Source organism: Rissa tridactyla, chromosome 9, assembly GCF_028500815.1.
Source record: "Rissa tridactyla isolate bRisTri1 chromosome 9, bRisTri1.patW.cur.20221130, whole genome shotgun sequence".
Taxonomy (NCBI): domain Eukaryota; kingdom Metazoa; phylum Chordata; class Aves; order Charadriiformes; family Laridae; genus Rissa; species Rissa tridactyla.
The window spans coordinates 15,528,489-15,552,481 of record NC_071474.1 but is presented as its reverse complement, the minus strand read 5'-3'; the positions used below and the strand labels follow the sequence as shown (position 1 = coordinate 15,552,481).

The 23,993-nt window shown below is 35.6% G+C and overlaps 1 protein-coding gene across 4 annotated transcripts in view; it reads left to right on the top strand.

Moving 5' to 3' along the window:
* NEDD4 (NEDD4 E3 ubiquitin protein ligase) overlaps positions 1–23,993 on the top strand; it is a 50,687-nt gene that overhangs the window by 16,250 nt on the left and 10,444 nt on the right. For all 4 annotated transcript variants that reach the window (XM_054214281.1, XM_054214278.1, XM_054214279.1 and 1 more), the window contains 14 exons: positions 9,106–9,156; positions 11,486–11,547; positions 13,527–13,629; positions 14,456–14,625; positions 15,202–15,319; positions 15,446–15,613; positions 17,429–17,494; positions 18,148–18,267; positions 18,633–18,839; positions 19,880–19,957; positions 20,187–20,241; positions 20,332–20,390; positions 21,281–21,346; positions 23,572–23,801. In XM_054214281.1, the coding sequence (XP_054070256.1) occupies positions 11,501–11,547; positions 13,527–13,629; positions 14,456–14,625; positions 15,202–15,319; positions 15,446–15,613; positions 17,429–17,494; positions 18,148–18,267; positions 18,633–18,839; positions 19,880–19,957; positions 20,187–20,241; positions 20,332–20,390; positions 21,281–21,346; positions 23,572–23,801 (1,487 nt within the window). In that variant the 5' untranslated portion in view covers positions 9,106–9,156; positions 11,486–11,500. The remainder of the gene's footprint in view (positions 1–9,105; positions 9,157–11,485; positions 11,548–13,526; positions 13,630–14,455; positions 14,626–15,201; positions 15,320–15,445; positions 15,614–17,428; positions 17,495–18,147; positions 18,268–18,632; positions 18,840–19,879; positions 19,958–20,186; positions 20,242–20,331; positions 20,391–21,280; positions 21,347–23,571; positions 23,802–23,993) is intronic.

The following is a 23,993-nucleotide window of genomic DNA, read 5'->3' as shown; positions in this document are numbered from 1 at the left end:
AATTTATAATTAGTTGTAGGTGATCTTCTACTGTCTTCCTTTATATAACAATGACCTGTAGCGCTTTGATAATTTGTACTGATTTTTTTCTATTTTCCATCTTGCTTAAATTCAGAGTTTTGTTACAGCTTCTCCGTTGTTCCTCATGCCTTTAGCTTTTGAGGAGCAATCTTCTTCAGGGGTAAAAAAAGATTATATGCAAAGGATGTGAGAAACCTTACAGCCAAGACTAGCTGTGAACTGTTACTAGGTGGAAGCATTAGCAAAGGAAGGAATCAATTGATATTATTTGGTATCAGCTCCGTCCCTAAAATGTTTCTTTGTCAGCTTTAGCAAGTTGTGTTCGGCAATAGTAAACCATATGTAACTTTCAGAATATGATCATGCTGTAAGGAAGAGTGTCTGGGCTGTAGCAGAATACTTGAATAACCCTGTATATCAAATCTCTAGTATTTCGTAGTCACCAGCAAACACTACATGTACATACTAAGGAGGAGTTTTACTTGATTGTGCTCTGCACAAATTATGATTGACCTCATTCTGTTTATAGTCTGCAGCTGAAGTGAGTTTGGGTAGGTTTCTCATGCCAACAAAAGGGGGAACTAAAACTGCAAAACCATGCAAAGCAGAGCTCCTGAAACAGCTTATTGTCCTTTTAATCTACCATGGGAGAGTGGGAAGCATTGATAGTGTGGCTTCTTTAATATAGCCACAAGTTACAGTTATGCTGTCTGTTAAGGCTTAGTATACATTTAAGAATGTGTTGAAGTAAAACTTCTTCCCAAGGCAAGATAGAGACATTCCTCCCTTTACTCCTGACTAGCCAAGTAACTGGCAGGCTTTCGGATATGAGACCGTGATCAATGCTATAATTTTTTTTTTTAATGGTATGTTCTTTTTGCTTTCTGAGAGGAATTAGATCAACACTTTGGGTTAAACATTGGAAACTGTTATGGTGATGTAGAAATCATGGTCTTTGTAAGCATTATAGCATAAGACAGAAGTCCTTAACAAAACTAATAGTACTTGCAGGTATTCTCCCAAGAATTGTCAAGAAGCTCAGCTATAAAATTGTTGAAATACTAACTATAATGAATAATTTCTTGACCTATTAGATTCCTTTACTGAAGGAAGATGGTAAGTAGTATGCTGGTATTTTAAAATGACCAAAAAGGGAACTACAGGCTACTGTAGCAGGCCAGTCTGGAAGAAAGAGTATGTTGAACAGAATTAGTAAACATATAACATGTTTTGTGTTTACAAGGAGGGAGATTGAGCACTGCTTTCATGAAAGAAAGTTTTGTTTTACAAATCAAACTAAGCAATGACATGCAAAGATGGGTGAGCTGGTTAATGCAGGATACTGAGCTTTTCAAAATATTTGACAAGAACCCTTAGTAAAGTTCTGAAAAATACTTTTAAGGCAAAAGTGCAGAAAGAAGCTTCCTCATTGATGACAACTAATGAAAAGAGAAGAAATAAAAGTGAGAATTAAATTGTCATCTCTGAAGTTGCAGAAAATCTCATGGTAGTTAGTGACTAGACAGTAAACTGGACAATTTGGAAATCAGTGTAGATAAATGCCAAGTACTGCACACAGGAAAAACAGCTACTGATGCATGCGTGGTGTCCCATACTGGTCAGGAAATAGTTTATGTTATGGTGAGCAACTTGCTGAAAATGTCAGCTCAAATCTTGTTGACAGTTGAAAGGCAAATAGAAGGTTAGGATTTATTAGGAAAGGAATAAACTAACAAAATTAAAAACACCATTATGGAGTTGTACAAACCCACATATGTGCATGGCATGCATATTTTTGGTCATCTTTTTTCAGGAAGCATGTGTAATGGAACTAGAAAAATACCAAGAAGGGTCACAAGATTGGGATAAGTTTTATGTGAGGAGACACTAAGTAGACCAAGGACTTCGGGGGGGGGGGGGGGGAAGTGGTATAAAGGGGGTTTTATAGAACTATAGTTCAGGGGAGGTGAGTTTAAACAGAGAATTCACTCTTATAAACCAAATATGTTCTCTTATGTGTTGCTGAGCTCACTGTTGCAAGATGTTGTACATACCAAAAGTAGAAATGGATTTCACGAGGAGGTTAGATAAGTTGAAGAAAGGGCCATCAAAGGGTATTACATTCTCAATATGTATTTTAACATCAGGATCAAAAAGTTCATGACCACTTATTTATCAGAAACTGGGCGATATTAGAAATGGAGGAAGTACTATTCTTAACTGCTGCTTTTATTTCCTTAAGCACCTGCTCTTGGCCATTATAGGGGAGGGATACAAGGCTACACAGAGTGTTAATCTGTCTGCTGGGCTCTTTGGTGCCTGCTCAGCCCTTGCAGCCACCCAGATCAAGTGGTAGAAATGCTCTTTGAAGTTCTCCCCTCACCCTGGGCTGAGTATTCTTCTGTGTTCCAATACATGTTTTCTCATCTTCCAGAAGTGGATGATTTCCACAGATGGAGCAAGTAAGCAAAACTGACTGGCCTTTTCAGGCGAGTCATTTGCTTACAACTGACTTTCACCCTTGCCTGTAGGGGACTGCCCTGCATTTCTGTTAAGTGTCTCTGTTTCAAGTGAACTTTCTTCCTCGCTCTCTGTGACGAACAGAACATGCTGATTTGGGAGTGCAGCCAGCAAAATGTTTGTAGCTCATTTCAGTGTTAGTTTGTGGATCTATAATCATCTCTGTTTCAAGGGAATACATCTCTTTTTTCCTGTTGTGGCAGTTTATGGTAAACTGAAAAGACTACATATAGATGCAATTACTGTTTGAGACCTTGGTCTGCTTTCAGCTGTATCAACTGGAACATAAGCAAACAGAATTTAAGAAGGATATTGGCAAGTTCCTGGCAGAAATTACATACAAACTTGAATTGGAGTCATTGAAGTTAAGGCATATTAAAATGCAAATGGGACACTCCAGCTACTCAGTAAGAGGAATGTGGGAAGAAACATAGAACTAGATTCTTTTAGATGTAGATGATTTCTCTGGCATCTGTGATTTTCCTAGCGTAAGGGAGAAGACTTTGTTCAGTAACATGAAAGCACAAGGGATTTTTGAAAAAAAAAAAAAAGCTTATAGAATTTTTTATGAACATTACTTATTTTTTAATAGAGTTCCTACCTTAGCCAGTAGATTTAGTTATCATTATTTCTAGTAAGTTCGATTTGCGACAAATATGTAGCTTATAAAGAGTAAATCTGAAGTCGTTAACATCTGGCAAATTACAGGCAAATAAAACCCGTGGGAAGTATAATGTAACTTTAGTAAGAAATGTTGATGAGCTTATCTAAAATAAATTGCAATACTACTTTTGTTGTAAAAGTAGTTGTGGGTGGATTATTTGTGTTGTAGTTGCCTTGTGACATAGAGATTGAGGCATCCAAGGCCAGTTTTCGCAGACTGGTTTTGGACAGGTAGGGTTTATAACTTGAGCATAGCACAGTTTAAAACAAACCAGTAAGTTCTGCTGTAGCCAGGTTACCTGTCTGCACATAGGACTGGCAGCAGTAGGTTTGGGCTTGGAGCTGGGAGAGGTCAATAGGTAGGGCCTGGGGCTGCTGTTGAGATCAGCAGTGGCCGAGGGCTAATGCGGAGTGCAGAAGGGCATGGAAAACCGCAGCGTGGCTGGCAGTGGCCGATAGCTGTGCGCAGGGGCAAAGGCACAGGGAATTCCTCAGTTAGCGTTGATGTTGAATTGGGATCAACAGTAGCTGAGAACAGTAGACCCAAGAATGCTTTTGAAAACTGTTGGACTAACTTTGGAGTCGACTGAGGCCATTCAGGCTGCATCCACCCCTGCTGTAGGTCCGCAGTCACAGAAATATCTTAGAAGGGCTCAGTTACTTGTACGGCCTGGTCCGACTGTTCAATACTATATTTAGGGCTGGAAAAAAGAAGCTTCCTGGCTCAACCTGATTTTGTGCATTTGTGTTGCACTGTATTGGGCCTAATGAACTTCCCAGTGAAACTGTGATGCAAAGATGCACCAGTTGCCTGTCTGCCTTTTGGAGGCAAATTGTTTGTCTTTTGTTCCCTCTTACTCTGGATAACAAAAAGTTGACTGTGTATTGAGCCCTTTTGCTGAGTGTATTAATTAGATATTGTGGTTAACATCTGTTGTACCTGGTTTATCTTTACTCATTTCCGGGAGCAAATTGCACATGTAGTTTGCAATTTCATAGGGTTTACAATTTTTGAGTCTTTTAAGCTTTGTAGTATTAATTGGTGAAGGTAAAAGTGCACCCGGAATTGTTAGTACAAGAGTTTGTTTTTCAAACTTTATTGAAAGTCTTAAGGTTTGGCACAAAAGCTTTCACAAATAGATGCAAAAGATTTATGTTTTTATGCTACTGTGAAGTTAAATGACCTGATGTCAGGAATGGCTTGTCAAAGTAGTACCTAATTAAATGTTTGGTACTGTTTTCTGAATTTTTTTTGAGTGTTGGCTGCTTTGACACAGGAGGCCACATATGGATTGGCTCTTGATTTTTCCTAAAATGTAATATTCGTGCTTTTTATATGGTAGCTTATTTGGCACATCTGTCCATAAAACTAAAGGAACTGAAATTCCTGATGAATAAAATATATGCATTACAAACTTTTGACTTGTTCTCTGTTTATGTTGTGCTTAAGTATGCTTCGATTATATTAGATGACTTGTCTTCCTGTGACCTATGTGAAAGTGCAAAAAAAAAAAGCTATCTTTAATTGCTTTGGTAATGAACTTTTAAGCACAGGCTCTCAAAGTAGCAAACACTGAGTGGAGTAATACACAAATGTTGTTGTAAAATTACTGTAGACTAAATATGAATTTTCAAGAAAGCTATAAGATACTGGTTCTATATAAAAAAATGTGAGCTGTGAATGGAGAAACAGATGACACTTTTGCTCTGGTCTTTTTACAGAAGCGGTTCTCTGATAATATCTTTAGAAGCAAGAGAGAATTAGTGAAAATAACTTCAGTGTAATTTCTAAATGCTGTCTATTGAACAGATGGTAAAACTGCTGAGGCATGCTATGCTGAGACCTTGCTGTTGAAGCAGCCAGCAGGGCTGAAGGTCCTGCAGAAACATGTTGCATAATAACTGTTGCTCTGACAGTACCTGTTTTCTCTATTTTGAAAATGCTGATAGGTTCTTATATCTCAGTATCATAGATAGTTGATCATAGATGCCAACTAAAAAGAAATTCCTACATGTCATTAAAAAAACCCTCCTCACTATCTACCTCTGCCCCTTAAAAATACAGGAGACCGGGACTTTAATGAATTGAGTGCAACAAGTATTTATTGTTTTGCAAGATAGAGAAAATGTTACTTTTAGAGTCCATGAATTTGGTAAGATCTTAACATGATAATTGAATTTTGCTTTTTCAAAACTCTTATTTTCCTATGATGAATAGCATATGCTGGCAGTATTTTGTGGAAGAAAATAAGCTCACTTTTCTGGATTTAGAGTTCGAGAGAACCAAATAATATACTCAGCACAGCATGAAAAGAAAAATACTTGAAATTGCTAGTGTAGCTCATGAAAGGTTTTTTTTTTTTTTTTTTCATCAAGCTTGTAACTAGTGTTGATGTTTGGGTGTTTAAGCAAGGAGAATGTTGGTTTTATAAGGGATCTATTGAGCTCTTGTTTTCTTAAGCAGCGATAGTCCAGATCCCTGTTTGTTTTTTTTCAATTTGAATTGATACTTTATATTCCCTCCAATAAAAGCTGCATGCTTTCTCATTTTGCCATACAGCTGTAGATTTCTGTGTGAAGACCAACTAATGCACAACTAGCTGTCTGTTTAGTCAGAAATAGACTGGTAATATACTTAAGTTCTAATTCATGCACTAACAGCAACAAAAATTAGTCACAAAAGTTGGTAGAGAAAATACCTGTTATTTCAACACCCTGGTCTTATAAAAGAGCTGTTTCAAAAGGCACTGTGATGAATCCAGCAATTAAGAAACACATTAAGTTCAGTTAACTGTCTTTAAACCTGATAAATTACGGGTAATGTTTTCAGAACTGCTCTTAGGTGTGTGACTCAGATAAGAATGTCAGTTTAAAATCTATCCAGTTTCTGATGGGAATTGCGGGAAAAAATCCTAAATCTTAACTGTTAAGGCTTATTAAGTATATATCATAAAATAGAGGAAAATGAGTTTTGGACTGGATTAGTTTCAGTGCTTTTCCTCTGAGCACTTGCTTTGGCATTGCACTGGAGTTCTTTAAATGTATTGTATACAACAGCTGTCAGTCCTCACATGTTTTTAATAACTTTCTATAGACGAAACTAATGAATCAGTAAAATAAAAGGCCTCTTTGTTAGTGTACTATATCATTAAATGAGGTTTATACACTTAGGATTTGTCAAGCAGAAAGTTTGAGTTCTCTGGCTGTTAAGAAATCAGAAGTTGACAAGAACAACTGACCCACTTGTCTGTCTTGAAAAAACTGGGATGCCTGCTCTCACGAAACAGAGACTCAAACAGTTTCAACTCCACTGGCATCTAATTGTTAATGTGTGCGATGTCTGCTTCAAAGCTTCTTTGGCACTTCTTTGAAGGCAGTTAGTCAGCTTGTCATAGGGAGGCACATTGCTGAAGAGCATTCCTGCTATCTGATCTATGTATTAGTTGTTTGGAGGTCAACAAAAATCTCCACTGGAGGATTTTACTCTCTGGCTGGAGGAGAAAGTACTGTTAAAGGTTGGTTATCGAGGCTAGCTCTGCTAAAAATAGCAGGAGAGACAGCAGAATAATAAAGTGAATAACAGGAGCCCATACTAAAATAATGCTGGTAACAAACACAATGTTCTGAGGTTTTCTAAAATACAGCAGACTTTTGTCCCACATTCCAGCAATTTATTTGAAAGGCATGTTCCACTTGAGGATTGCCAAGAACTTTACAAATACTAAGCCTTTTAACATGTCTAAGGTATGTGCTGTGCCATTTTAAGAAGAACCTCATAGGCAAAAATGATAGCTATATTTTTCCAGAAGCTTGTGGTCTATAATAATACAGAAAGTTTTCCTTCAGTAGTTCAGAGAAGCTTCTGACTCTTCAGGTATGAAAACCTGTTGTAGCTTTCTATCCCAAACAAGTTTGTGAACTAAAAAGGTGGTTGTTGTTTTTATTTCCACTATTACCCCCCTTCAAATCTTAATATAAGACATACACACTACAAATTCAATTTAAAGTTATGTATTTCTAGATTTCTATCATGTTATTATCTATGACAAGCTCTGCAGTCTAGTTGTGCCTTTTGGAGGTATAAAAATTAGAGCTTATACCAATGTGAGGCACTGTTTCTCCATATACATGTATGATTTAAAGATTAAATAGACAAACTTAGGACAACAGAGCTAAAGAAAAAAAGGTACCAGAATTATTAAGGGAGAAAGAACTGCTTCAAGAAATACCTATAGCCTTTAATGTCATAGCTGTTTGAATGAAGAATGCTGTCAATGGCACAACAAATTAGTAGAATTGGACTGGAGTTTCAGTACTGTAAAGCATTGTCATTGAAAATTAAAAATACAGTTGTGTTAGAAGAAAGATGAAACACACGGCTTTGCCCTGAAGCAAAGGGAATAGAAGTCAGTGAGATGCAGAGCTTCATAGTGAGAAATTTTACGGAAGAAGGCCATCAAAATCCTTGGGTGATGAGTTTGAATAGCAGCTTGTGGTACACCAACAGATGTAAGAAAGAATACGCACCAAATCTTTTGTTAACTGGAAAAATCAAGAAGACTAGAAATCCAGAGGTTGCACAGGCTACACAGTTGAAGACTTTCACAGTTCCTTACTCTGTCTATGCAAAAAACCATAGTCTTGTTACAGTGTAGATTTTGAAAAATGCTATAGGCTTATACATAGCTTTTAAAAATTTCATGCCTTCTTGATCTTAGCACACAGGCAGCGATATGTCTTCATGTTAAATGACCCATATAATACATTTTCCTGCTTTTGTGGAGGTTCGCAAAGGCTTTCAGATTACAAATGAACTTGAAACAACTCGGCATATGTTCCAGTAATCCAGTAAGAAGTCAAGTAAATTTCTTTGACTGTTGGTGGTGATTATTGGCAAATACTGAAATTACCCATGTAAATCACTAAAATCTTAATTTCTTTGGCAGGCAAAAATCAATGATCGAAAATAAACTGTGCAGTGATACCATGTATTGTCAGTCCCTCCTTTGGTACTGTGGTACTGTGGCGTAGGCCGGAGAGAACCGGGCTGCAAAGCTGCTGCATTCATAGTCTGGTCATAGTCGGACAGTCCAGACATCCAAGTCAGGGCGGAATCTTTCAGATTTTAGTTGTTAAAACTAAACTCCTCAGTGTATGTAGGCAAATGGTAATTTTTCATAGATACAATGAATTTTAGTGTGTTTTCAGATGTCAACAGAAACGTGGGGTAGGGAAGATGCCAAACTTGAAGCTTCGGCTGCCAGGCTTGGGACTGCTGGAATTGCTGGAACTTCTGAAGCATTTATCACAGATGAAACTTATTTTTGCTTTGTCTTATTTTTTATGATAATTGTATTATTTTGAAAAGAAAAAAATGTTTATATATGCCTGGTTTAAACAGCTGCCTAGGCTTATAGAAATTGTTAAGTGCTCCTAGGAGGAAGGTCTTTAGTTCTGTGTTAACCCATGATAAATGTTTAGTTGCTCAAGCACGTAGCAAGACAATTACTTTACTGAAACAGCTAAGGGAAACAGTGTCTTTACTCTTTGCCCTTTAGGACAATGTTTCTACTGGAGATGCCGACAATCTCAGTCCTGATGCTGAACAGCTCTCTCCTGTTTGATTAGCATTAGTCTGTACGATTTACAAAACAATCTAAATCTCCGTCCCGGTCCCTCAAACCTCCTCTATTTTGAGGAAGAAGGAACTTTCCAAGGCTCTGAGTGTTGGGTCAATCAGAGCTCGTTCTGTGCAGAACAAGTTCTATTGTCTATAATTTAAGAGTGTCTTCAAATTCTTAGAAAGCATAACTGTGCTATCAGGGCTTTGGAACAATGTTTTTAAAACACTTTGCAACTTTAAACTTCCTGTGTGTTTTTGTTTGTTTTTATTTTCTGTAGACTCGAGATGATTTTCTTGGGCAAGTGGATATTCCTCTTTATCAGTTACCGGTTTGTATTTTTTGTTTTTTTTTTTTTTTTTGTTTTAAGACTGTGAAAGGGAAAAATTAGCCTGTACGGGACTGTGTTAATTATCAAAGTTAACTGTACTGATACTATAAGTGATTAAATTCTCCTGCTCTGTGGGTTCTTTGTTTGGTCGTCTTGTGTGGATTTATTAGGGTGGGTTTTTTGGTGCTGACATTTACCAAAAAATAAAAAATGTAGATTACTTTATTTGATTGCTACACTGATTGCTGCAAGAGTTAGGAGGGTTTTTAGCTTTTTAAAGAATAAAAATGCAAGGTTTGAAACAGTCCTAAAGACAAGAAGAGATTGTAATTATTGTCATATTTCTTAAAATATTTTCTTTAAAGTCTACACATTTACTTTTAATATGCCTTATTCCCATAAACTGATAAAAAAGAAGGTAAGTGGGAAATAGAGCTAGTGTTGCTTTGTACATTTATTTTTTTATTTTAGTTTCTGGTTTTATATTCCTATTGCAAAGCGCATTGTTAGTTTTTAAAGAAAGATCACCAAGAACAATGAAATAAGTAAGCCTCTTAATTTTCTTCTGAGGTCTCAAAATATTAGCAAATACTAACAGATTTATCAGCAACAGTTTTAAAGACAGAATAACAACTGTGGCAAAACAGAGCAGTGGTTCTTTCACTCTGGTAAGAACCATGTCAGGAGTAGTTACAGATATGTCCCATTTCCCACTGCACCTGGGATGTGAGATCCCACTAACTGCTCTCCCTCCGTCAGCTGAGTTGGAAAGACGGGCTGTAATGTCCTGCTGGAGAAGACTCTGTCTGTGTTTGCATTTCCCACTAATAAGCTGGACAGCAATATCTGGAGTCTTTTGGAGATATTGGTGCATTTTCTTTTTTCTTTTTTTTTTTAGCGTGAACTAATTTATAGAGCCTCACTTGAGTATTTTCATGGCTATTTTCTTACCTTCCTCAAATATTGACTTTTCCCTGTCTCCTCTTTGTTTCTGTCGTCTTGGTTCCTTGTTCTTAATTACTTGGTCTTGCCATCTAAATCCATTGTACTTTATTGGCCCAAATATACATGGATTTTCTTGAAAGTCTTCCTTTTACATAAGTAAATATATCTTGGATAAATAAAATCCATTTATGAATTATTTATTACATGCGGTTTTGGTTTTCCACGATACTGTGCAAATGCAGACTGTTCATAGCTCAAAAGAGCTGGTAATCAGGGACATGTGAAAAGGGCAAATCATCTGCAAGGTAAGATAGTTGGCAGATATGAATTTGCTCTTTCCAAAACTGAAATGTATTAATCCAAGTGTAATCTAGCACTGAATCTAAGGCCTTTTTCTTTCTGAGATTTGGTTTCTCAGAAAAAATCATTCCGTGATTCCGTGATTGATTCTGTTTAATAGTTATCACATTCAGTAAAATTTAGTCAGCTTAATCTTGTTTTTCATAACAAAGCTCAACAGTTCCAAATAAAATTCTAAAATCTCTAACTTAATGTCAAACCTTTAGATTCTGGAAGTTTTTTGTTTCTTTCCAATCAAATGTTGACACATATTAGATACTTTTTGAAAATAGCATTATGGAATTAGTTCGAGGATTGCATCATGTACCATTGTACAAAAAAGATTTACAAATGGTCCTGAACATATGATATTGTAAAAATCAAATGTTTCGGTAAGAATTGTAGAACTTCAGATGGATTATAAATATTGGTGTTAACCAGAAAAATGAGTATCTTTTTCTTTAATGATCCCTCACATATACTTCTCTACCCATACCTGGGATGTATATTTACAAAATGATGTCTCTTTACCTCTGTGCCTTTTTCTGTTGAGCAGTGTCACTTCTGTGAATCAGAACAGAGATGTCCTCAGAATGGATTCTTCTGTGATTATTTATCCCCAAGTCCTAAAGCTAGAAATGGCTTTTTATGTATGTTCTGTGAAAAAGCAAAACAAAACCCCACAAAAAACCCCAAACAACCTTGAAAAATACTGAGGGAGGAAAAAGAGTTATGGTAGACATTTTAAATGTGAAAATTGAGAATCTATTTCTTGATTTCAGGCTAAACAGGTGTGTTTGGTTTTTTCTGTGCTTTAGAAACTGTAATATATGTATACACTGAAAGGTAATTTTTTTCTTGAACCAGGGAATTAGCCATATTACTAAGATTAAAGCTGGTATTGCTATTACTGTACCAAAACCTATAATTTAAATTTTACAATGTTGTATGGCCTTTAAAGAAACTCACTGTAAATTTCTGATAATTTTCTTTAACTTCAAGTGTTTGATATAGATTTTTCTTGAAAAAACTTGTCTTATTCCAGACAGAAAATCCAAGTATGGAGAGACCATATACATTTAAGGATTTTGTCCTTCACCCAAGAAGGTTAGTAAATACCACATAAAAATTCTAACTTTCGTATCTAAACAATGCTGTTAGGTAATTACTTGTATGTATGTAAATATTGTCTAAATTTTTATGCTTTTGTGAAAGAAATTGGAGCACCAATGGAGTAAAGTATTTGTGGTTCTACTAAAAAGTCAACGTTTGTTTAAATACTTATAGATTATTTGGTAAGAGTAAACCATTTTTCTTCACACCATCATAAAATTCACATAATAACTTCATCTGAACAATTTACTGGTTTGCTGAACAGTGAAACCAGTGACCAATGTTATTCTGTAACTCATCCCTTTGCAACTTGAAATGGTTTCCTGCCTTCCTGTCTCTCTTGTTTGCCTGTTTCATATGACCTTAGTTATAAACATGACAAAACTTAAACTGGAAAGCTGCTTAACATTTAGGAATGCCTGCGTTAAAAGAAACAAGGAATTTTTAAATGATAGGTAGCATTTTGACACTGATAGTAGTGTTAGGCGTTTTATGTTTGTTTTTAAAATGTAGATTCTTAACCTAAATCTGAGCAGTTTTTAGCAACTTTTGTGAGCAATAAAATACATAAAATGCATGTCAACATTTTTCAGATAATAGGTTCCAATTTAGAAATAACATAGAACATGTGGGGTCTATAGATCTTTCTCAGCAACGTTGGTAACAGGAGTATTTTTTAAGTATTTTACACTTCTTGATTTTTAGCAGATCAGTGGTTTTAACAGAGTGAATGACTGTCAACTTTCATTTTGATCTCCTCTTTTTTCTGAATTTAACATTTCTTATCCTATAAATGAACAATAATATTTATTGTCTTGACAAAAATTAATTTCAATTGTTGCTTGTTAGTCAAGGATCTGACCTCGTCTTGTTGTGGCTACAACATGAATTTGGCAATGCTTTGTAGTAAGAGATACTGCCACAGGTCTGGGCATTCTTCTGCCTTGAAATATTACTCTAACTTTTAGATGCTTTAGCATTGCTAATGCATGTTCCTAAATTTTCCTCATATTTGTATTTACTTAGACAGGAATATTAATAATAATGTTACTACCTTCCTAATACCTCAAGCTGAGTAAGAATTATTAACATGTTAATACTCTGAAATGATTTACTTTACCTGTTGTATTGGAAAGTAGGATAGTAAGTTGCTTCCCCTTTCAAAAGGATGTGGGCTTTTCTGAAACCAAAACACGATCTGAATGAACACGTTTATAATCCAACATGAAATGTTTTCCTGGATATCAGGAAATCTAATTCATTTTTTCTGCATGGCAAAAAAAAAAAAAGAAAGAACAAAGCAAAGCATTAGACCTTAGTGATGTGGGGGTTTGGTTTTTTTTCCCCTCTTTATTTTAATAAGATGATGTGCAGTCACTTGACTCACTAGTGATATTTTCAGGACTCTTTTTTTCTTTTTTTTTTTTTATAACAATAGTCAAAGAGATGAGATAATTGAGCAGATTTCTTCACCAAGTGAAAATATTAAATAAAATCAATATGAGGAAATTCTGTTTTCAGGCTTCTAATGATGCATTAAGCTAAATATAGAGACACAGATGCTGAAGTCTATGAGCTTGCTGTAACTTAAAGTTTTAGGAAAAGTAGTCCTGTAGGTTGAAATAATGCTTGATAGATTGTCTGCACACGGTCAAATTTTTATAATTGTATGAATTAAATAGTCAGTATTCTTATTTTCTTGCTCTTTATTGTTATGCATTGGATACTAGGGAAGCTTTCAGAAGACTGGGTTGGAAAGAAAGGTTTCCAGTTGTGGTACATAGTATCACGGTATATTCAGAGGTCTAAAAAATCAGTAGTATTAAAGAACTTCATGAATTTAAACTTTAAAAGCCAAGTTTGTGTTGAGAAACTTAAGAATAATCCTCTAGCTGTGCTTTTTCAGCTATTTTATTTCCAGGTAATGATTTCACAAATGCACAATACGAACATTTTATTTTTCTCTTCCACAGCCATAAATCCAGAGTTAAAGGCCACCTTAGGTTAAAAATGACTTACTTACCTAAAAGCAATGGGTCTGAAGAAGAATCCACAGAACAGGCTGAAGAATTGGAGGTGGGAAAAGATGTATTTATTGCTGAAAAACCTAGCAAATGTCTTCAGCTTTTAAGGGTACTTAGAGTAAAACTGAGTGTTAGGAATCACTAAGCTATAAGTAGTGTTTTAGAAAAAAAAAAAGTTAAAAACGATTGTTTGTATCTTACATAAAAGTTGTAAGTCCACATAAAAATTCTGGAGCAGTTTTTCTAACTAAAGGAGTGGCTTTGTCAGTATATCTAAAAAAGAAAACATACATTAGGCTTTTGTTTTTCTTCTGGTACCAACTTGCCATATGTCTATGTAACTTTTCTTGTTTTAGAGTTTATGGAAGTATCCTTGCCCAGTATTTTTACTGCTGTTTAATGTTGTTTCACCCCAGCCAGTCAGACACTGACATCTTGCTGGTTTTACAATGTCAGCTCTCTCCAATTTATAGAGATACTCTAATGTTTTGTAAGCATATCCAGTTTAGATCAATGGTTTTCCTTTCAAGTCTTAAACGACTCCATTCAGCATTACCACCTTTGCCGTAATTAAACTTTGTTACAAAATGGTATGCTCATCTGACTAGTACATTTGCAGCATATGTATGAAATGAAATTGACTTACTTTTTTTAATCTATTCTCTGAATGCCGTTTATTTTTCTGGAACCTGAGTTAAAAGTAATATTTCTGTATGCATAATTTGTCCCATCATTTCTTGAGAAATATACACAATAAAATCCAGAGCCAATCTTACTGATGTTGTAGAACTGCACTTTAAAAGGGGGGGTTGTTTAATAAACTGAGATACTTTTTCAACTTTGGTAATATTAAAGGTAGTTAATATTATATCTCATAGCCTGGGTGGATTATATTGGACCAACCAGATGCTGCTAGCCAGCCCCAACAGCAGCAGCAGGAATCTCCTCCGCTGCCATCAGGCTGGGAAGAAAGGCAAGACATCCTTGGAAGGACCTACTATGTCAATCATGAATTCAGAAGAACACAGTGGAAAAGACCAACTGCTCAGTATGTCTTTCGCCTGAAAATTCACTCTAGTTACATTGAAAGCAAGGAGAACTCAAAAGTGAACAGCTTGAGAATTAGGAGATATCTTTCCATAGCTTAGCCTTCAAGCCCGTGTATAATTGTCACTGGCTAATGGTCAATTTAACCACTCAGAACTCTTCCTGTTTTCTGGAAGCACGTGTTCAAACAGAAACTGGTTGCAGTTGTAAGAGATAATAACTATGGTAATGGAAAGGAAATCACTTTCCAGCTCTAAGCCTGGTTTGTCCTTCCTGACAGGGACTGCATTAAATTATTTACCTTGGGTTTTTTCAGATTTTTATTTTTTCCCTTAGTATGTGACTTACAAAAACAATACCTGGAATGCTGTCTGGTTCTTTAGTTTAACTTACACTTCACTTGTCATGAATGCTTATTCTTTTTAAACAGTTTACATTCATTTTTATAGCTCAAGACTGTTTCTTTTTCTTCTGCCAAATTGACTATAATGTATGTTTTTGCTGTTAGCCTAGCTTGCTGTTAAAAGATAAAACATGGCTACTGTATGCTGACTTCCCACCCTCCTGCCCCCAACAGGGACAATGTCGCTGTTGCAGATATTGGTAGTGTGCAGTTGGAGGCCCAGCATGTGTTCACTCATCGGCGACAGATATCGGAGGATACAGAAAATCTAGACAACAGAGATTCCCCTGAGGTAAAAACAATCTCTATATGCGTCTGAAACACAAGTAACTTTTTAATCCAGTTAAAAAGCTTGTCTTAACTATTTGTAATTTGGAACTACTTTTTCAAAATGTTTTTCCTTATTTTCTTTTTACAGAGCTGGGAAATTATAACTGAAGATGAGGCTACAATGTATAGCAATCAGAACCTTCAAATACCTCTCTCACAGAGTAATTGTGATATACAGACTCATCTTGCAGAAGAATTGAGTACTAGACTTACTACCTCTGGAAGTTCAGCTACTGGCCAGTCAGCAGCCTACACTGTAAATTGTTTTTCTCATTGTTCTAACATGCAGAAACATCTATAATATTTTGCACAAAATGTTGTTATGATAGAATTAAATTCATATCCGTAAATACTTCACATTAACAATATTTTTAATTTCATCTTGAATCCAGAGTATTTAAGAGTAATCTCTTCACGATAGAGCCCCATCTAAGCAAACATTTCATTCTACCACACTTTGCTTATATGAATTTCTGTCTGAGATCAAAACAGACTTGCGTTAACTATTTTTCAGTCTGTAGATCTACCCTATATTCTAATGTCATACTTGAGTACTGCTGAAAACTACAGATGAAGGAAGCGGTCTGTATCCTGAAAGCTTATTTCTAAGGGAGTTGTGCTATATTGGTTACTTTTTCCACTAGGACAAGTTTTAAGATAACTCATTTTTCATTGTGAATATTGGGATAAATTTTTATGATTGGACTGAGTAAACCTGGTGACTCCAGAGCAGTGAAAAAGGCACGTCTCTTGCATAGTTCCACAGCCCTTGTACCAGTTATGAAACTTGTCTGACCTCTCAGTGAGTCTGTTCAGCTTGCTAACCCAGCAGAAAACTACTTTGTTTTCCCCTCAAGTCTGTGTTTTACTGTTTTAGCAAGCTGCAACAGCACCCTAGGTTGTCCAACAAATACTACGCTAGCAAAGGGAAAGCAGCAGGAGTACATAGCCAGGAGTGAGACTTGTGTTTTTGGTGGTAGCAAGCAATTAAATAAGCTCAGCTGTCTTGTGAAACCCGAGCTCCACAAACAGCCTTTTAACCTGATATGTGACTTCAGAAATCCACTGTCCATTGAGGAAAGCCTGTAGAGGTGACCCAGACCATCTAGTCTGTAAGACTTCAGTATTTAAATAAAATCATTAGCTTTCGTGATGCTGAGAATGCCATTTCAAATGCACAGTTGGAATTGACCATGTTTTTTCTAAGTTTGTACAAAGGCATCACCAGTGTTGCTGGAAACAGCAAAGTGAGACTAACAAGACTTTACTTGATCTCTATTCAGAATCCTATGGATAGCAAGAAAACTGTTATTTCAGCTTTCTTGGGTGGCCTAAACAAAGGAAGAGGCAGGTCTTAAAATTATTTTTTTAAGAGCCAGGTGGGATGACAGTCTTGCCTCCCTTCACCTCCATCATCCCCAAAAAAGAAAATGGAAAAACGTAATCATGCTTTTTCTTTAAAGTATTCTAAAAGGGTACGTGTATAGGCAAAAATCCTTCAAATAATCTGTGAAGTTCTGGAACAAGATGAAATATAATTGCTTAATTGTAGCAGATGAGATCTAAATAGAGTTCTAGGTGGAAAGGTGGATGCTTATGCAAAGTCCAGGGATTGAATTACTCCTCTCAAACTGGATGTCTCAGACTCTCATATCTTGTCATTATTAACTTAATCTCTGTGAAAAGTTGTGTTAGCTCTGATATATCACAGGCTTTAGTCTACTGACAAGACAATGCAGTAAGTTCTGTACTGTAAAGTCAATTGTAATGTAACTGGTTGCAATTAACTCTTAATGTTTTAAGTGCCAAAACATCCATTGTTAGGGTTTTCAGAACTTTCACAAGCCTCTGTGTTATTCTGTTTTAAGGTTATAATAGACTTAACAGTTCTAGCAGTGTTAAAATGGTATCCCAAAATAGTATATTAAACCAACGTTTCAAAACAAATAAGACACTTTGTTCAAGATGAAAACTGTAATAGTGTGAAGTGTGATAACCATTCTTGACTGTCTGCTGCCATCCTTAAAGCTGCAATAATAGCTAATATGTCATTCTTCTTCTCTACTTCAAGAACCATTCCAGCAGAAGAGGTAGCCTGCAAACATACAGAGTTGAAGAGCAGCCTGCACATCCAGTGGTATGTCCTTTTCCAAAAAACACAGGCTTGTGTAGCAGAGAAGTTGAAGGATTTTCTTTGTGTAAAACTTGTTTTACTATGTATTATATGCTGACACTTTGGATGAGATATAGCTGCCTTCTGGCAGCTTTCCTGACAAAATTGGAATTATGAGTCTAGTAAGACTGGAGTTCAGTTGTAAAGCCTTTGTGTTCCAACTTTGTGGTTTTGGTTTAACATTAGCTTAGTGCATGGATAGAGCCCGCAGAAAGTAGTCCTCCCATGAGGCTGTGAGTTCTATTTTTCAAATTGTTTGCTTTATGATTAAGAGCTGTACCGCCATCCTTACGTTATGTTTTCATGGTGATGCTGCAAACTTAAAATGAGCTCATAGCCATAAGCACGAGGCTGGATCAGCCATGCCTGAACCAGGTTTATAAATGAATCCTCTTAGATGAGGAGTGTGAATTTGAAGGGGGGAGGGAATGTAGTTTGTGTCACTTCATACTATTCAGTAAGGATTTAAATACTGCTTTTCTATTTTATCCAGTTTGCAAAAATCATGAACCTTCTGGAATATAGTTTTGTTGTTTTAGGTTGACAAGGGAAAGCCTTTTCACAGTCAGTTTCATAGTTTTCTTAATTGTTTTTCTTCTGTTATCACTAATATTTAGTTACTGCCTACTTCATCTGGATTACCCCCAGGCTGGGAAGAACGACAAGATGAAAAAGGGAGGTCATATTATATAGATCACAATTCTAGAACCACTACCTGGATAAAGCCAGTTGTACAGGTACTGTTTGTTTTCTAACTATAGTTTTAGCCATTTAACGTTTTAAACATCTCACATAATAGAAGTCTAGAGACCCCTTTGAAATAGAACATGTGACAGGCATAAACTAGTAAAGCACTACGTAAAAGATCTGAGAGAATGCAATGCAGTTAGGAACAGTAATATTTATGGCAACTCACTATTAGTGTAGCAAGAGAGCCTTCTGGAGAGTGGTAGCTGATAGAGAAGCCTGAAAGACCTCTTTTAACCTTGGTAGCATAATCAGTGATTGTTAGTCAATGTTGTTGATATTAAACGAAAATATATTGCTCTACAGGGCTCTGATTTAATTTTTTAAAATTATTTCTGTTTGTCATTTACTGCAGATTGCTGTGGAACCAGGTCCGTTGTCAGCTGCACAAAGTATTTCTGTAGGAAGACAACCACAAGCAACATCAAGTGATTCATCACAACAGTCTTCTCAGCAGCAGCCTGAAATGGAGCAAGGATTTCTTCCTAAAGGCTGGGAAGTCCGACATGCACCCAATGGGAGACCATTCTTTATTGACCACAATACCAAAACTACAACATGGGTAATGGAAAACTGCTCTCATGGACTGAAATTCCAGATCCTCTCAAGTCAAAGCTTTGCTGCTTTCAGCAAGCTTCCTTAGATTTCTTTAGTGCCAAGATAGCTGTGTCACGTCTGTTAAGGAACGTATGTAATAAAAATGCAAAGTCATTTAAAATATCTTACATGAGTGGAACATTATGAATTTTAATAAACTGTATTGGCACTTGAAAGTTTAGCTTGGAAGGAGGAAAATATTGCTGTATATAGGAATCTGTTTCACAGATGTAAAGCATCTCCTAAATGACACTTCTGTTGTAACTGTAAAACTGTGATAGCTTATATGCGCTGTTAACAGAAATCAGTTTTGTAAACTTACTGTCAACAGGAAGTCCATTACCTTGAATTCATCGCATGATACAGTGCACAATGAACGTTTGTGAATTGTTAAGAAGCAGGCCAGGTGCAGCTGCAATATGGATGAGGGAGTTGTACAGCTACCGTTCTACCGAGTGGCACTGCATACCGCTAGGCAGTGCTAATAGATGGATGTAAGCGTTTAAAGAGTAGGTCAGTACTACTGTCAGGTGAAATAGGACAGAGAAATGCATTAAATTGATACCAAATGAATATTCATTTCTCCAGGATTATGGAAAGACTTCATTTAACACAAACACCTTCCCCCTATCCTGTAAATAAACCCCAACCAACCAAACAACAAAAATAATCAACCACAAGAAAGATAAGGTGTGACAGAAGTTGTGTGGAAGGATTAATGCAACTCAATTACACTAAAACTGAGTTGAATGAGGGATTTTTTTATATGTGTGTATATGTATATGTGTGTGTATATGTATATAAAAATAAAGTAAGAGGTCATTAGAAAATGATTGTAAACTATTGGGGGGTTGAGAATCCCCAAGGAACTACCTGACAGCAGAATATGCAACAATTATCTGTTGGTACTAGGCATATTCTTTACACAATCATTGATAAAGAGGAAAAAAATTAAAAGCAAAACAACCAAAGGATTTTAACATGCTGCTTGTTTTGTTTTCAAAGGAAGATCCAAGACTGAAAAATTCCGCTCATCCAAGGAGAAAGACTTCCCTAGATCCAGTAGACCTGGGGCCATTACCAGTAAGTAAACAGTTTTATACTTGTTTTGCAGATACAATTTAAATACTGAAATTAGCACTATCAAAACTTGCATGTGAGAAAACAAACTTCTCTATTTTGAATTTCAGTAGTATTTGAATTCCAGCTGAGAGTAGGTGGAGCGGGGGACTGCCCCCACATGCAGATCATGTTGACTTCTATGCAAACTATACATTCAGAAATTTATAATAAAAGTGTCTCCTTCTTACAGCCAGGGTGGGAAGAGAGAACTCACACAGATGGAAGAATATTCTTCATAAACCACAGTACGTACAATTTTGTATTCTCCCCCAACTCATCATTTTATTTCTGAACATTATATAAATCAATGGAACTAATTAAGAAATGTCTTGCAGATACAAAGAAAACACAATGGGAGGATCCTCGACTGCAGAATGTGGCAATAACTGGACCAGTAAGCTTTCCTTATGTAGCCTTACATATATTTTCAAGAATATTGTTAATAGAATCCAAGCAAATTCTCATCATTTATACTCAGTCTAGAAGATGAAACTTTCAGGGTGTTTGAACAAGGCATTTGTATTTCTTTTTAAAGACTGTTTAGAAAGCTTTCTGTGGAAAGTCTTTAAATACCAGAAAGAAAAGTCAGTTCCCATAGTAGTAAGAACTTTTCCTTATAGACTGGGGGGACATTTGAAGCATGTAAGAAGCTTTTATTTTTTTATCCACGGTGTCCAAAATAAAACTAGCTCAATTCACGAAGTGAACTTGGAAAAATAAATGAACGGGAGGAAAAAAAATGGCTTTGAAAAATAATTATCTAGCCTTGATACTTAAATCTGAAGTGCAAAATTACTAGGACTAATTGCAAAGACGGTACACATTATAATTATAGATGGGTTTTAGTGTTCAGCTGATATCTGTGTTTATTAATAGCCCACATATGTAAACAACCTTCTCTGTCCATGGAAAATGGAGGTGTTTGTAGCCAGGTCTCTCATGATACAGCAAGGAAAGACTATGTGTTATGTAAGTCACCAAAGGCATTTGGTCACTTTGATCTGGGCCAGTCAGTGATCTTAGTCACATCAGCTAATAGTGAAGTACAGGATAAATTCTGTGGAACTGATCAGAACAAATGATCTGAACAAATAAGTACTTTTTATTTCAGATGTTTTGAACTGTCTGTATATTTATAAATGAAAGTCTCCCATGATACTTAGTAAAACATGTGTTCCTGTCTTTTCAGAACTTAAATGCATTGTCTGTTTTTCACAAATATAGACTAGTTTACATTACATCAATTGTTAAGAGTATCTCAAGCACTTTTTTTTTTTTTCAAAGGCTGTGCCTTACTCCAGGGACTATAAGCGGAAGTATGAGTTCTTCAGAAAGAAATTGAAGAAACAGGTTAGTAATCAGTAGGAATCCAGCAGAAGGTTAAGAAACTTACACCCCTAAGCAAAGGAAAGGTTAGGTTACAGTGAAAGGAAATTGAACTTTGTAATGTGCTTAGGGAAGTTAAATTTACTGTCTGATCACAAAAAACATTTGTGAAGCAGCAAATTGGTAACCATTAGCAATTAACAATTACCTAACAGTAGGGTTTGTAACTTTATACAGTGGTGACACTGCAAGCAATCTAATTGAACAAGCAGAAATTCTAAAAGGTTAGAAAAGTTGTGAACCTGGAAGTAGTTTGGAAGTCACTAATATAGCATATAATAGTTTTTGGAACTCAGAATATGGAAATAGAAGTTCTCAGAATACATTTTAGACTGTTCAGATAGAAATCTGTACTGTCATCTTGATCAGGCTGGATGACTGTAATACATTGTTATAGCCTTAAAATCTGAAGTTTATGAATCTCATTTGCAAGTCGAAGTGACAGTGCCAGAGATATTTATAACGCATAGCATAAAAGACTGTAAATAGCATCTGGATATCCAGATAACAATGAGTCTTTGCACAACTGCAATCAAATTTGGTATTCTTGGGAGATATATATAATAATAGCCTTTGAGTTTAGACTCGTACTTCATCTTTTGCCTAGCAAGTCTGTCTCTAGCCTTTTGGAAACCTATGCATTTTGAGCTGATGTGTAAATTGCACACAATTACATATGCACCTCATTTTTTGTGTTCCTAGGCATTCATTCAAATGTCATTATCCTAATCGGAGAAGTGATAAACAGCTCAACCACACAATATAATTGTAGTATTTTAAGAATTAAATACATGTGTAGATTTTAAAGCATACATTACTGTTACCTTTTAAGTATTCACAGATACCTGAATTACAGGGTAATGGATTGATTTATATTGAGAATTAATTACTGAATACTATTTTAATCAACTGAGTTTGGGTTTAGTAATTGATTTTATTGTTGCTTGAACTTTTTTCTGAAAAGTTGATTTGCAACTAAAACCAGGAAAATATATCTTTTTTTTTTTTTTTTTAACCATAGGGTTATTTACTGCTTCCTGAAATAATGAAAAAGACCTATAGATATTCAGCCACCACATAAATTAGAGATGTAATGTTGTATAGTATTTTGTAACTTGGAAAATGACAAATAATTTTTTGTTTGTAGTTTGTATCAAGCTGTTGCTGCATATAAATAGGAATTACATTTAAATGCAGCATTCAATTTTTTTTTAATCTGGGACACTTAGGATAGATTATTTAAGGAGTATAAGAAAATAAAAAGGAAGCATATCTGAATGTGTGCTCTTCAATTTGATTGGATTAAATATATCTGCATTCAAAAATTCATTATTTCTACTCAGTGTGTGACTATTCTTTGAAATATTAAGTTTCATTGCATCATCCTAATCTAGTCATAGAGCAACACAAGTTGAAATTTCCTGTTCCCACTTTCACTGAATTTCTCAGTTTTGCCTGAAGTAATTGCCGAAATAAACTGGCTGAAAACAGTGAAATCAAGAAAAATACTCTGTTCTCATGCAGCGATTTAATGATTCAGCAAAGTCTTATTGCTGATTTATTAGGGGTTTACCCTGAAAGCTCAGCAGTAAATATAAGCTCCTTGGATATTTTTTATTTAAATACTTTCCTATATGATAATAAATATAAACCTTGTGATTTGTTCACGTGATTTCAAATTTCAAGTGGACTGATTTTTATTTTACCTATTGTAGGAATACTTGTTTGTTGTGCATGTCTTGAGTAAGAGAATGGGACACCTAGCCTTATAGTTAGAATATTGAACTAGAAGGTGAAATAAGTCAGGTAAAATTGTTCCAAAATAATTTTATTTATAAAATCTGAGCTTTTTTAAATTGAGCTTATAGTGTGATGGATTTTCAGTGGTAAAAAAGATTCCATGCCTTGCTGCATGCAGAACAACTGAGCATATGCTGTTACTAGTAAGAACTTATTTTAACTCGCTTTTCTTGGTATGAAATAGAACTTAGTATCTGAAACTGTCCATGCTAGTTGAATTGTATGTAAACAGAGCCTTTTGTCAGTCATATTGTGTTATGTTTCCAAATTGTTTAAGAAAAGGATTTGTGTGCCATTCTTTGGTTACAGAATTTGTGTACTCTGCAAGAGTAAAAGATGCTGCGTTTTGTTCGATTGTTCTATCATTTTTTGGTTTTTCTTTTTTTTAGGGTGATATTCCAAATAGATTTGAAATGAAAATTCATCGTACAACAATCCTTGAAGATTCTTATAGAAGAATTATAGCTGTAAAGAGAGCAGACTTCCTTAAAGCAAGACTTTGGATTGAATTTGATGGTGAAAAAGGTTTAGACTATGGAGGAGTGGCCAGGGAATGGTTCTTCCTTCTCTCTAAAGAAATGTTTAATCCTTATTATGGATTGTTCGAATATTCCGCTACGTAAGTAATACAGGTCTGGAAGACATGAAGACTAGTTAGGGAAAGCAAATCAATTGTATTTCTCATACTGACTTTAAAAACGGAATTACTTTTTTTTTTTTCCTCTCTCCCTCCTAAGCTCTATAGGAGGGTTTAATTGTCAGTAACTGCAAAATTCTGCATCTAGTTCTTTGTTTGACAGAAAAATAATGT